The sequence below is a fragment of the Gopherus evgoodei genome, chromosome 6 (genome assembly GCF_007399415.2).
Source record: "Gopherus evgoodei ecotype Sinaloan lineage chromosome 6, rGopEvg1_v1.p, whole genome shotgun sequence".
NCBI classification, from domain to species: Eukaryota; Metazoa; Chordata; order Testudines; family Testudinidae; genus Gopherus; species Gopherus evgoodei.
The window spans coordinates 110238035-110253019 of NC_044327.1; the positions used below are offsets into that span (position 1 = coordinate 110238035).

Consider the following 14985-nt stretch of genomic DNA (forward strand, 5'->3'; position numbering starts at 1 on the left):
GAATAGATTTATAAAAAGAAATCTGAAGAAAAATGTAATCAAAGAATTTCAACACAGATTTAAATTTAAACTATGATAAGTATTTTTCCTTTACTAAAATTATTTTAAATTGTAAGATAGAAGCAATAGGAACTATGTCTTCTGTATGTGATTTTTTCCCCCCACATTTCAGATGCTACTACAACCTAAATTAAATAAATCTAAAGTTTTTACTTCAGTTGTAGGGTCACTGTCAGATCAAATTTGACCAAAATTTTAAGTTTTGTGAAAACTAGTTTTTGCAAAGCTTAACAGCTAATAAATTATGACATATTTCAACTGCCAAAAATGCATTTTTTAAACAGGCCCTATAGGATTTGCCATCATTCCAGGACTGTGTTAGCTCATGAGAACCTGAAGGTAAAATTGACTAGACTAAAGAAAATGTAACCAATTAGTCTCTTTTTATTGTCCAAGATCAAAGTAATGCATAAACTAATGTTTAGTGTAAATGCTGAAAAGTAGATATATCAGCGTTAAGGTGTTAATAGTAAGATAAATGCATTTATTTTAATTGATCATGATTTTTAAACAGTATCCTTTAAAACAATAAATTTTACATAAGGGCATCGGACTAGATGTGATCTCCTGCATCACTGAGTCAATCCTGTGCTATTGCAGGCAACCCTGTCATACAATTCCATTCATACACTGACCAAGCTCCATCTTAAAACTAGTTAGGTTGTTTGCCGCCACTACTCCTTTTGGAAAATTGTTTCAGAACCTCACTCCTTTCATGGTTAGGCATCTTTTAATTTGCAGACTAAATTTATTTATAGCCAGTTTACATCCATTTGTTCTTAAGAAAATATTGTCCTATAGCTTAAATAGCTCTTCTCCCTCCCTGATGTTTACCCTCCTGCTGTACTGATAGGGAGTAATCTTATCCATTCTCTGTTTTCATTTTGTTAGACTAAATGACCCAAACTCTTTTAGTCTCCTCTCATAAGAATGGCTTACCTAACTCATGCTCCTCCCACTAGCACTTCTCTACACCTATTCTAGTTTTTATTCATCATTCTTGAATATGAGTGACCAGAACTGTACACAGTATTTCAGGTGAGATCTTACCATTGCCTTGTACAATGAAATTAACATCTCCTTATCTTACTTCTGAGGGCATTCTGCGCCAAAAAATTAAAAATTCTGCAAAATTGTGCAAATTGCATTTGTCAGTAAATAAACGCAGAGGCTCCAGCATGGCAGGGGGGCGCATAGGCTACTGGATGCATGAAGGTGAGAGATCATGTTGCATCACCCCACCCTCACCCCGGGACATGGACTCAGCGGTGAGGGGGCACCCAACCCTGACATAGCACAAAGCCTTGGGTCTGCCCCAGAAACACCCTGAGGTCCTACCCTTCTGCACCAGGTGTGGGGCAGGCAGGCTCAACCAGGCAGGATTCAAGTGTGAAGGGGCTCGGTGTGGGGTGAGAGGGTTCTGTGTGGGACAATCTGGGTGCAGGCAGCTCAGTAGGGGGGCTAGGCATTGGGTGAGCTGGATGCACAGAGGCTTGTTGGGGGGATTCCAGGTGCAGGGGCAATTGGACTCTGCAAGGACTTCCAGGTGAAGGTGGTTGCAGCTCAGCAGAGGGAGTGGGGGGTCTCAGCAGGGGAGACTGGGTGCTGTGGGAGTGAGGCTTGGTGGGGTGGGAGTCTGGGTGCAGCAGGTTGGGGTCAGTGGCATGGGTGTTTGGATGTGGGGGATCAGGGTAGTGTGGGTGAGTGGGCGTTTGAGTGCAGAGAGCTCAGTGGGGGGTGGTCTGGGGTGCAGGGGTGGGGACCTGGAGGCAGGGAGTCTGGGTGCAGGGGTTGAAGTTCAGGGGGGTGAGGTTCGGGTATGGAATGATAGAGGGGTTCTGGGTGTACAGGGTGAGACTTGGCAGGGGTGTCTGGGTATGGAAGGTCCAGATGCACATGGGTTGGGAGGATGGGGGAGCAGTTCCCCAAACAGTGATCCCTCTCCCCTGCAGCTCAAGAGTGATGGGGACAGGAAGAAGGGGAGGATGCTGAGCTTCCTGCAGCTGGGGGAGGTTTCTGTGGGTGGGTCTGATACAGCCCCAGCCATGCCTTGCTGGGGAAGAGGAAATGTCATCCTCTCCTGCCTCCAACCCAGCTGGAACTAGCAGCTGATCCTGGCTCAGGTAGGAGCCACTGCCTGGGATATTCCTAGTCCAACAGTGCTTTACCTCTCTCCTGGTTGCTCCGGGTGCCTGAAATGATGTACCTGCGCTGCTAGAGAGTGGTGTGTAACTGCTCTTGCAGCTTGCCTTTGTTTCCCAGTCAGGAAGTAATTTTTCTGCAGGAAAGCAAAGAAATCTGCAGGGGACATGAATTCTGTGCACGCCAGTGTCATCTTGGGCTTGCTTGGTAAGCACGTAGTGAGATGTGAATGTGTAAATGGATGACCAGGTGGCGGTCCTGCAAATATCTGGAATTTCAAATGGGGCAGGAAGGCTGCCACCGAGGCTTGCGCCCTAGTTGAGTGGGCAGTTATAGTCACCGGCGGAGGCACTTTCGCCTGATCACAGCAAAACCGGATGAAGGCGGTGATCCATGATAAAATTCTCTGGGTGGACACTGGATGATCTTTCATCCTATCTGCCACCACGATGAATAGCTGCATTGACTTACAGAATGGTTTGGTTCTTATGATATAGAAGGCTAGTGCTCTCCTGACATCCAGGGAGTGCAACATAGGCTCCTCCTCAAACTTATGAGGCTTTTTGAAGAAGACTGGCAAGAATATGCCCTGGCTCATGTGAAATTTCAAAACCACGTTGGGTAAGAAGGCTGGGTGTGGCTGCAGTTTGACCTTGTCCTTGAAAAACCACCGGATTGGGAGGCTCCAAGGTAAATGCCCTAACCTCAGAGACCCTTCATGCAGACGTTATCACCACCAGGAATGACACCTTCCAGAAGACTAGACGAAGGGAACAGGAAGCCAATTGCTTGAAGGGAGCTCTCATGAGCACTAGATTCAGGCCCCACAGAGGTCTCAGACATGGGGATAGAGTCAGTCCAGACCTTTCAAGAACTGGACCATCATGTCATGAGTGAAGACCTGCCCTGAAAAGGGGGGTGAGAGGCTGATATGGTGGCCAAGTGGATTTTAATCAATGAAAGGGAAAAGCCCTAGAGTTTGAGATGCAGAAGGTAATCCAGGATCAACAGTGATGCCTGTTCAGGCCTAAGCCATTCGGTCAAGGCCCACACCTCAAGCAGGTAGGTTTCTCTGGTGGAGGGCTTTTTACTCCCCAGTAGGACCTGCTGGACATGGGCCAAGCACTCCTGCTCTTTCAACCATGCAGCAACTAAGCCGTCAGGTGCAATGCTGCTGATTCAGGTTCAGGAGACTGCCACGGTTCTGGGATAGGAGATCCAGCCAAAGAGGCAGCTGCAGTGGAGCCATCACTGACAGGTCCAGCAGCATGCCGAACCGGGGCTATTGGGATCACTTTGGCCCTGTCTTGCTTGATCTTCATGAGGATTTTGTGGATCAGTGGCACTGGTGGGAAGGTGTACATTAGAGCCCCCGAACATGAGAATAAAAAAGCATCTGACAAGGAGCCCCTATTGATCCCCCAAAATGAGCAGAGCATGTGGCATTTCCTGTTCTGACAAGTCACAAACAAATCCACTTGTGGAGATCCCACTTTTGGAAGATCATGCTGACCACCATGGGGTGGAGCAACCATTAGAGGCGAGATGAGAAGGTTCTGCTGAGGCAATCTGTTAACACGTTCCTGCTCCTGAGGAGGTGCACTGTCACGAGACGAATGGCAAGCTGCACACAAGTCCCAGAGCCAGACAACTTCCTGGTAAAGGGCTGATGACCTGGCTCCGCCCTGCTGGTTGATATAAAACATTATGGCGGTGTTGTCCATCAGGACTTGAACCACTTGCCCTTCAAGTGGGACCAAAAAAACTGACAGGCCAAGTGAACCGCTCTGAGCTCCCTGACATTTATGTGGAGGGAGCGGTTGACCCGCAACCAGTGGCCTTGTGTCCTGAGCTCGGTTAGGTGGGCTCCCCAGCCCAGGTCCAAGGCGTTGGAAACCAGAGTCAGCGACAGGGACATGGAGGGAACTCCCTCCAACATTGATCTGGGGTCCCACCACCATGCCAGTGATGACTGGGTGTGGTCCAGCACTTTGACTACAAGGTCTAGGTCATGCCTGTTGGGGATGTAGATCAATGCCTGTCAGGTATGATGGACCACGTAAGTACAGGATGTAATGTGGCCTAACAACCTTAGGCAAGTGCATATGGTAATCAGTGGGTAGCCCCTTACGTGGGAGATCACATCCGATATAGCTTAGAAATGGGCCTCTGGAAGGAAGACTCTGGCCAGCACGGAGTCGAGGACCACCCCTTTAAACTTTGTTCATTGCAGTGGTATGAGGGTTGATTTCTTTGTGTTTACTAACAGGCACACAGGTGGAACACATCAGATCAAAACTGCACCTGCCCTCGATGAGCCAATCATCGAGATAAGGACAGATCTGGACTCCTCGACATTTCAGGTAAGCAGCTACCAGGGCCATACATTTTGCAAATACTTGTGGGGCCAAGGAGAGGTCAAAGGGCAGTACTCTGAATTTGAGAAACCATCTGTGTCCTTGGAAGATGGAAATAAGAAAATAAGCATCTTTCAAGTTGAGAGCGGCATATCAGTCTCCTGGATCCAGGGAGGGGATAATGGAGGTCAGAGAAACCATGAGAAACTTCAACTTCTTGAGATATCTGTTGAGTCACCGCAGGTCCAGAAGGGGTCTTAGGCCCCCCTTTGCCTTCGGGATTAGGAAATAGCAGGCGTAGAATCCTTTCCCCCTCATTTCCCAAGGGATCTCCACTACTGCTCCCAGCTGCAGGAGGTTGTTAACCTCCTGAATGAGGAGTTGCTCATGAGAAGGGTCCCTGAAGAGGGACGGGGAAGAATGGTATGAGGGGGTTGGGGTGGCCGAGAATTGCAAGGTGTAGCCCAGAGACCCAGCAGTCTGAGGTAACCAGTGACTAGGTTGAATGGTAGGGATGAAGATGGCTGACGAAAGGATGAGGCGGCTCCAGGGATATGACTGGGACATCACTCTCAAGCATACACTCAAAATGCCCACTTCTGGACCCTGTGTTTTTTTGCCAGGCTAAGTTGTGCAGGTGAAGAGGAGGAGGAAGGGCGGTGATGACTTAAACTCGTGTCCCTATCCTTTCTTCTTGCAGACCCTTGTTGAGACTGCCAATGCCTTAGTGGCAGCCAGAACTGTTTCCTTGCTGACCGAGGTGTATGTAACCTCAGTGAGCGGAGGGTGGCCTGAGTGTCCTTTAGTCCCTGCAGCCTCTGCAAAGAGTCCAATCCCATCAAATGGTAGATCATAAATCAAGAACTGCATCTCCTGCGGTCTTAAGCCAGGAACTGTGCCTCATGACAACCGCTGAGGCAATCAACCCGGCCGCTGAATCGGCATCATCCCATGCCATTTGGCGGGAACACTGAGCTGCTTTAGTATCCTTTTCAAGAAGGGCCCTGAATTCTTGGGCCAAGTCCTGGGGCATGGAATCCCTGAACTTACAGAGGGAGTCCCATAAGTTGAAGTTATATCTCCCCAAAAGAGCCTGGTGGTTCGTGACCCTGAACTGAAGACTGGCCCTAAAATAAATCTTCCTTCCAAAACGGTCCAGTCTCTTGGCTTCCTTATTTTTGGGGGTGGAACTAGACCAGGGGTCAGCAACCTGTCAGAAGTGGTGTGCCTAGTCTTCATATATTCACTCTAATTTAAGGTTTTGCATGCCGGTAATACATTTCAACATTTTTAGAAAGTCTCTTTCTGTAAGTCTATAATATATAACTAAACTATTGTTGTATGTAAAGTAAACAAGGTTTTTAAAATGTCTAAGAAGCTTCATTTAAAATTAAATTAAAATTCAGAGCCTCCCGGATCAGTGGCCAGGACCTGGGCAGTGTGAGTGCCACTGAAAATCAGCTCATGTGCCACCTTCTGCACGCGTGCCATAGGTTGCCTACCCCTGAACTACATTGTCCTTGCTTGTCTCTCTCATTGGCTGCAGAAACAACCAATGATCCCAGGGGCAGGTGAGTATACAAGTATTGAAACTCCTTAGCTGTGATGAAATACTTTTTTTCAGCCCTCTTGGAGGTGGGTGAGATTGAGGATGGGATTTGCCAGAGGGCTTTGGCAATCTTTAGGACTCCTTCGTGCACTGGAAGTGCAACAGGTGTCGGAGCTGATGTAGAGAGCACATTACCCAAGGTGTCTGATTGCTCTGCCACCTCTTCCACCTCTAGGCCTATGTTGATGGCGACACTTCGGAGCAGGGCTTGGTGCTCCTTAAAATCATCCAGTGGGCTAGCATAAGAAGGCCATGACAACCTCATCTGGAGAGGATGAGGACGACTGGACCACTGGGGGAGGGCCCCGGGCATCATCCCACATGGGGGAAGGGAGTTTTGGAGTGGGCACCTGCACTTCCACCCCAGCATCCAATTGCGTTTCACACACCGAGCCCGCCATCTGATGCTTGTCTGAAGCAGCAACAAATGATTGGTGCGAAGGGGGCCTCAGCATAACCAGCATGCCCCAGGCATTCCAATAGAGTCATTGCACTGGCCATACTGCCAGAACAGTATCGTGGAGGTGGATGCAGCCTCAGGAGCCCAGTCGCAACAGTGTTGTCTAGACAAGGGGCTGAACTCCCTCTCAGTGCTGGAGGAATCCTTCTCCGGTGACCACGGCAGGGCTAGCGACGCCTGAGTCTGGCAGTTAACCATTGCCATGGGTGAACGGTGCCTTGAATAGGTGGACTGGTGCTGGGAGTAGGTGGAGTGGCACCACGTTGGGGAACGTTTCCATGGTCTAGGTGCTGGCGATTGACATCATGGAGAGGGTCAGTGAGAGGATGACAGTGACCAGCACCTCCCTCTGGGCGAGTCTCGACGAGAGGGCAGAGACCGGGAGAGTAGTATCAGCAATTTGAAGCAGCGAACTGGTGACCTGGGCTGATGCAGAGACCAGAGACATGGTGACTAAGAGCTCTACCTTGGCTCTAGAAACTGGTGGTGTTCATTCGTCTTCTGGGAGGCTTTCACAGCTGGCTTGCCCTCTGGGTCCATTGGAGCAGGTGGTGCTGGCTGCTCTGGGAGAGTCCTTTGCTCTCTGGGTACCGGGAGGGACTGGGAAGGCGTTGACTCCATAGTAACTCTGGGTCCCCAACCACTTCCTGGAGTTGGTGGTGGATCTATTAGGGGTGGGAGGTCCCCAGGGTGATGTATCCCCATGTGGCTACGGGGTGAGTGGGTGGTCCGAACAGGGTCCTTTACCTGATGCCTGTTGGTCCTTCTTGCTCAGTGCAGGGTCTCGCTCTTTCAAATTCTGCTGGGGCACCAGCACAGGGGAATGGTGCCTGTTAGAGCCCAGTGCCGGAGGTGCACAACGCACTGAGGCTTAAGTACTGGGAGTCGAGTCCAGCCGGGACGGCTCAGAGGCCGAGCAAATAGATGTTGCAGTCTTTTTGTGTCCTGGGATGAAAGTTCTTACAGATGCGACACTTTTCTTTTACATGAGATTACCCCAAACACTTCAGACAGCTGCCATGGGGGTCACTAACAGGCATAGGCCTATTATAGTCAGCGCAGGGCTTAAAACCTGGAGACTGGGGCATGCCTTGCCTGGGGCAAAGTCCCCACTGGGACCCTAAATTACTAACTACAGTACTGAACAACTACTTACTAACTACAGTAAACAAAACTATTTACCGCTCTAATACATGAAACAAAGAAGGAAACTGATGACCATTCACGAGGCAAGGGGGAGAGGCTCTCCAACCAACCACCACGGGCGGTAAGAAGGAACTGAGAGGGTGTAGGGCCGACAGTGCCTGATATATTGATGCACGAGCGTGGCACTCCAGAGGGTGTCACAGCCAACCCTACGGATACTTCTAAGGCAAATCTCCAACAACTGTGCATGTGGGTGCGAACACTCCTAGAATGGAATCGACATGAGCAAGCACTCAAAGAATAAATTCCTGCTGTTAGTTCCTAAGTGCACGACCTTGTACTTCATACTATTATATGGCATCCCGTTTTTATTACTCTAGTTGATCTAGTTCTTCCTGAATAATATTACATTCTTTGTCCAGAATGGCAATGCCTCTCAACTCTGTGTAATCAGCAAGTCTCATTAGCACACTCCCACATTTTTTTTTTTTTGGCCAAGATCACTAATAAAAACATTAAATAAGAATGGTCTCAAAACAGATCCTTGAGCAACTCTGAATTGTCTCTCTCCAGATGGATTGTTCTCCCTTCAGCACAACCCATTATCATCTTCCCTTTAGCCACTTCCTTACCCACCTTACAATTCATGCACTGATTCCCATCTTCTCCATTTTAACTAATAATTTCACATCTGGTACAGTATCAAACACTTTACTGACGTTCAAATAGATTAAATCTAATGTATTTCTCTTATCTAAAAAAATTAGTTATTTCATCGAAGATAGATAAGGTTAGTCTAGCAAGATTTTCCTTTGATAAACCCATGTTGCATTTTATCCCATTAACCTGCGTGTCTTTAATTGTCCTTTTCTTCAAAATCTGTTCTAAAGCCTTGCATAATACCGCTATCTTGATTTACCACCACCCAATATAACACAAATTTGGATATAACGTGGTAAAGCAATGCTCGGGGGCGGAGGGGGGAACTGTGCACTCCGGTGGAACAAACCAAGTTCAATATAACATAATTTCACCTATAAAACGGTAAGATTTTTTGGCACCCAAGGACAGCTTTATATCAAGGTAGAGGTGTATTAAGGTCAGAATTACGGATCTGCAGTTACCTGGATCACTAGTTCCTCTTACTTAAATAGGTACTATGTTTCCTATTCTCCAGTCTGATGGATTTTTTAAAACACCTTTTGCTTCTGGACTTGCAATTTCATGTGCCAGTTCTTTCAGTATTCCGGGATGGAGATTATCAAGTCCTCCCAATTTGAACACATTATGCTCTTTAAGCTTTGCTTCCACCCTGGATGTGGTCATTTCCATTTTTATATGCTTGTTCCCATTAGCCATCTTGTCTTTATTTCCATATTTTATATTATCATTCTTACTGAAGACTGAAGCAAAGTCTTCATTTAGTTTTGGGTCATACCTAGATCCATCTTTAATCTTTACCCCATCCATGCTGAATAACGGACACACTTCTTTTCTTACTTCTTTGGATGCACAGAATGGAATGGAATAAGCCCATGAAATCTTATGCTGGAATAAATTTGTTAGTCTCAGGTGCCACAAGCACTTCTGGTTTTTTTGCGGATACAGACTAACATGGCTGCTACTCTGAAACTTCTTTTCTTGTTCTCTTTTTATCTATATGGCTATGGAACCATTTACTATTTGTTTTAATTTCCTTTGCAAAGTCTAACTCAGTTTGACTTTTGGCAATTCTCACTTTATCCCTATACTTTGATTTCTGAGACATACATTTTTTTTGCTGATCAATGCTTTCTTCCATTCCTTGTAGATTCTTTGCTTAAACCTAATATCTTTTTTGAGGTGGTTATTCATCCAGTTAGGTCTGCCAAGTTTTTTCCCTTTACTTGGGATGCAAATTCCAGATAATTTTTCCATATTGACTCAAAGAAATTCCAAGTCTACTCCACATTTATGTCCGTAAATTCTTCAATCCAGTTTGTCTTCACTAACTAGACTCCCTTAATTTCTCAAAAATCTGCCTTTTTGTCTATAATGTCCTCAGTACTTACCAAAATCAAGCCTAAAATAGCATCACCTCTTGTTGGTTCAATTATTATTTTAGTTATACATATAAACTTTTCATTTGCACATGTAAAGATTTTAAGAATTTGGGTTCAATTTGTTGCTGATATAAAGTGGGTAAAACCAAACGTGCATTCAATAGAGCGGTATGCGCTTATGCCAGCAGGTATTCTGGCCCTACATTTTTTACTGACCTACTGAAATTAACCTTTCAAATGGATTTTGTGTATCACATATGGGATACTTTCTTCAAACGAAGTAAAATTTATTTAGTGGCCTCCAGGCAGCACTGATGGCTACACATAGCTCTATTAGGGAATTTTATTGTATGTAACAGGAGACCATTTGGTATAATTATAATTTTACTGCACCACAACAGAATGTAGTACCATTTATCATCACCAATCATGATTTATATTAAAAGTTTCCTACAAGATACTCTTGTTTCTTCCTAACTCTCAGATGAATAAACCCATCATGTCTTAAGGTATATAGCAAAAGAGCAGTACACATATTTATAAAACTGTCTGGTGATTCAATTACTTGTTTATTTTTATATATTATAAGAAGGCTCAACAATAAAAATTATTTCAAGACATGTTAAAAAACACCTAATCAAATCCTGCATGTGACTTTTAGTTCAAATTTGTAAGGCATACCACATCAGTGATGTTTAGTATTTTCCTTGTCATTGCTTCTTTGTCATTGTGGGGAGTTGGAGTAAACCAGAGTTTCTGGAATGTCTCGTTCACCAGTTTCTAGAGGAAAAAATATATTGTCAGAGATACGTAACTTTATCTTGGCATAAAGGTTTCCTCACATAAGAGTATAGACGTATTGATGGTGTGTCATTTTACACAGATTTTTTGGAGCTAAGTGAGGCCTTCTAGAAAGAGAAGTTTACCTGAGCAAGACCTGTATCTCTATCTTAGAAGTTAAGATTTCCAGACCAGGCATGAGTCACCTGGGGCTTCCAAGCTGTATCTGAGGTTACCATTGCCTGGAAGGACACCTGGATAATTACTGACCAATGGAAATCCATGCTGCAAAAAATCCACACTACAGCAACATTTGTGGAAAATGCCATTTTCACACAGAGAGATTTTGTCAGACTGGGAAGAATTGTTACAAGTTTCCACAGACCATTACTGCATCTCCCTGGTGATTCATTATCATCAGATATATATCACTAGATAAAGTGAAAGCTTCACTCAGCCAAACAGAACAGTTAACATCTGTACAGAAAAGAAGAGAATTGGATTCTTCAGCTGAAGTTTGATTGAAGATTCCTGTCTCTATATACTGCTGGTAAAATTCTTACTATTCAGTGTTTATATTATAAGAGGAGTTGGTCACAACCTCTGTGTTTAAGTTGCTTAATACTGTCCTTTATAACGGATTCTTGCACTCTTTCAATTGAAAACTCTCATACTTCCACTGTTTGCAGCAGGCCATTGACACATGGCAGGGGGCAAGCACTTCAGTCTAAAGAAATGCCTTTTCTTTGTCCTGTGAAATTCCATTCAGCTTTTGCTGAGATATAAACTATAAAAGTCATCCTCTCTCATCTGTGGCTTGCAAGCCTCAGGAAAATTTGGGCAGCATGCCAAAGTAACAACTGAACACGGAAACATTCTATGGCCAGGCTGCCACTGCACAAAAGCAGTAACATACACTGTATTGGGAATACAGAGGAGCTGCCAAAGCAGCTGTAATAAGGTGGGGGGAGAAGAGAGCTATGCTAGGTTCCTACCTTGGACCCAGCACATGTCCCCAATTGGCCCCTGCCTCTTTGGGTGCCCTGTTAGGTAGGAATCCCTCCAACTCTAAGTTGGGGGCCTGAGGAGGGAGAAAAGAGAAAGCAAAGCCAGGTTCCCCCAACTCCAGTTATGGCCCCAGCAGCCCATCAGGGGACCACATGTGGCAGGATCATCCCCAACTTTTGGGAGGTGGAGAAGGAGGAGAAAGTCAGGCCAGACTCTCCCACCATCCCAGAACATAGATCCAGCTGTTCATTTCCACTCTTTAATTACATAATCATATATGATTTTTTTTCCCCCTATAAGGCCCCTACTTCATTCAGTGTACAGAAAGGACAGAATTAAGGTAACACAGGCACATATAAATCTAGCATTTCATAACTTTTCAGTGCTTGACTTGGCAACCAAAATAATGTGCTTTTAATGTAGTTTTTTCTTCATTTTTTAAATGCAATCATAGAAGTGTAGGACTGGAAAGGATGTCAATAGGTCATCTAGTCCAGTCTCCTGCACTTAAGGCAGGACTACATAATAACTAGACCATTCCTGACAGATGTTTGTCTAACCTGTTCTTAAAAACCTCCAGTGATGGAGATTCCACAACCTTCCTACAATTTGTTCTAGTGCATAACTACCCTGATAATTAGGAAGCTTTTCCTAATGTCCAACCTAAACCTTCCTTTCTGCAATTTAAGCCCATTTGCTTCATGTCCTATCCTCAGAGGTTAACAAGAACAATTTCTTACCCTCATTCTTGTAACAAATTTGCATGTCCTTGAAAACTGTTATCTCCCCCCTGAGTCGTCTCTTCTCCAGATTAAACAAACCCAATTTTTTCACTCTTTCCTCATAGACATAGATCATGTTTTTTTTAGACTTTTTATCATTTTTGTCGTTCTCCTCTGAACTTTCTCCAATTTGTACACATCTATCTTGAAATATGGTACCCAGAACTGGACACAATACTTCACTTGAGATCTTATTAACAGAGAGTTGGGTGGAAGAATTACTTCTCCTGTCTTGCCTACAGCACTCCTACTAATGCATCCCAGAATGATGTTCTTTTTTTTTTTTTTTTTGGGGGGGGGGAGGCAACAATTACGCTCTTGACTTATATTTAGCTTGTGATCCACTATAGATCCCAGATCCTTTTTCACAGTACTCCTTCCTAGGGAGTCATTTCCCATTTTGTATTTGTGCAATTGACTGTTCCTTCTCAAGTGAAGTAATTTGCATTTGTCCTTACTGAATTTCATTCTGTTTACTTCAGATAATTTCTTCATATCATTTTGAATTTTAATCCTATCCTCGAAAGCACTTGCAGCCCTTCCCAAGTTGCGAGGGTTTATTTATGTCAATAATCAGACACAGAGTGGAGATAATCAATATTTGCAAGTGGAAAAGAAGAAATAAATCTAAATATTTTTATTTTATTTTTGAGCTCCCTTATTTTTTAAACAAAAAATGGAGTAAACAACAAAACAACATGTCTGACAGGAACCTATCAATAAGATTGTGAATTAAAAAAAAAGACATTTATTACAAAGTTAAAACCGAATAAAAATTATACACATACTAAAGTATCAGAGGGTAGCCGTGTTAGTCTGGATCTGTAAAAGCAGCAAAGAATCCTGTGGCACCTTATAGACTAACAGACGTTTTGGAGCATGAGCTTTCGTGGGTGAATACCCACTTCCTCAGATGCATGTAATGGAAATATCCAGGGGCAGGTATATATATGTGTGCTAGCAAGCAAGCTAGAGATAACGAGGTCAGTTCAATCAGGGAGGATGAGGCCCTGTTCTAGCAGTTGAGGTGTGAAAACCAAGAGAGGAGAAACTGGTTCTGTAATTGGCAAGCCATCCTCCCTGATTGAACTGACCTCGTTATCTCTAGCTTGCTTGCTAGCACACATATATATACCTGCCCCTGGATATTTCCATTACATGCATCTGAGGAAGTGGGTATTCACCCACGAAAGCTCATGCTCCAAAACGTCTGTTAGTCTATAAGGTGCCACAGGATTCTTTGCTGCTTTTACACATACTAAAGAAACTCTGAAATCCTTTTAAGGAAAAATCTAAGACTTGTTATTTCTTTCTCAAAATAAAAGAAAACTAAAATAAACTGCAGTTAAAAAAAGAAATGTTCTACCATACCTTAATGCCTTCTTCATCATTGACTCTGCGAATCATTTTCACGCACATCTCTGTAATTTTGGGAAATGTTGGCTGTTCAATGCAGATATCCCTAAGAATCTTTATAACTCTCTTTCTGACACTGATACCAGTATCCTGGTGGGAGAAAGCAAAACACTCTTGAAAAAAAAAAATCAGAAGTGATAATGAATTTAAGTATTGTGTGCATTAATATCAATTAAAAGTTATCAAGCTTAACTTGCAAAACATGTGAAAACAATAAGAAATTCTAAATGCACCTCTATAAAAGACAGCATTACTGTTTGGTAACACTATTTCATTCCAGGGATCCTGCAGGTCCTGGAAGTCAAGTCCTGTGAATACTGCATTATTACCCCTTTCTACATTCTCTCCCTCAAGAGCTCCGCATTCATTCTGGTATTAAGGATTGGTCTAAAATCTATTAGAGCCTGATAAAAGACGGTTACTCACCTTTGTAGCTGTTGTTCTTCGAGATGTGTTGCTCATATCCATTCCAGTTAGGGGTGCATGCACCGCGGGCACGTTCGTCGGAAGATTTTTACCCTTGTAACACTCGGTGGGTCGGCTGGGCACCCCCTGGAGTGGCGCCGCTATGGCGCCGGATATATACCCCTGCCGACCCAGCCACCCTTCAGTTCCTTCTTGCCGGCTACTCCGACAGAGGGGAAGGAGGGTGGGTTTGGAATGGATATGAGCAACACATCTCGAAGAACAACAGCTACAAAGGTGAGTAACCGTCTTTTCTTCTTCGAGTGCTTGCTCATATCCATTCCAGTTAGGTGATTCTCAAGCCTTACCTAGGCGGTGGGATCGGAGTGAAATGTGGTAGAATGAAAACTGCTGAGCCAGAGGCTATAGCATCTCTTGACTGTTGAACCAGAGCATAATGCGAAGCAAAGGTATGGACCGAGGACCATGGAGCTGTGCGACAGATCTCATGGGTAGGTACACGAGCCAGCAAGGCGGCAGATGAAGCCTGAGCCCTGGTAGAATGCACGGTGATGTGGTTTGGGGAAATATGAGCCAAATCATAACAAGTGCAGATGCACGCCATCACCCAAGATGAGATCCTCTGAGAGGAAACAGGTAGGCCTTTCCTTCGGTCTGCTACCGTGACAGAGAGTTGGGGCGTTTTAAGAAATGGTTCTGTCCGTGCAATATAAATGCGAGAGCTCTACAGATGTCCAGGGAGTGCAATTGTTGCGCC

At 44.6% G+C, this 14985-nt stretch overlaps 1 protein-coding gene across 4 annotated transcripts in view; it reads right to left on the minus strand.

Moving 5' to 3' along the window:
- Window positions 1-14985, minus strand: part of NIPBL (NIPBL cohesin loading factor) — a 328437-nt gene that overhangs the window by 44136 nt on the left and 269316 nt on the right. For all 4 annotated transcript variants that reach the window (XM_030567521.1, XM_030567520.1, XM_030567523.1 and 1 more), the window contains 2 exons: window positions 13758-13892; window positions 10498-10596 (listed from right to left, as the gene is read on the minus strand). In XM_030567521.1, the coding sequence (XP_030423381.1) occupies window positions 10498-10596; window positions 13758-13892 (234 nt within the window). The remainder of the gene's footprint in view (window positions 1-10497; window positions 10597-13757; window positions 13893-14985) is intronic.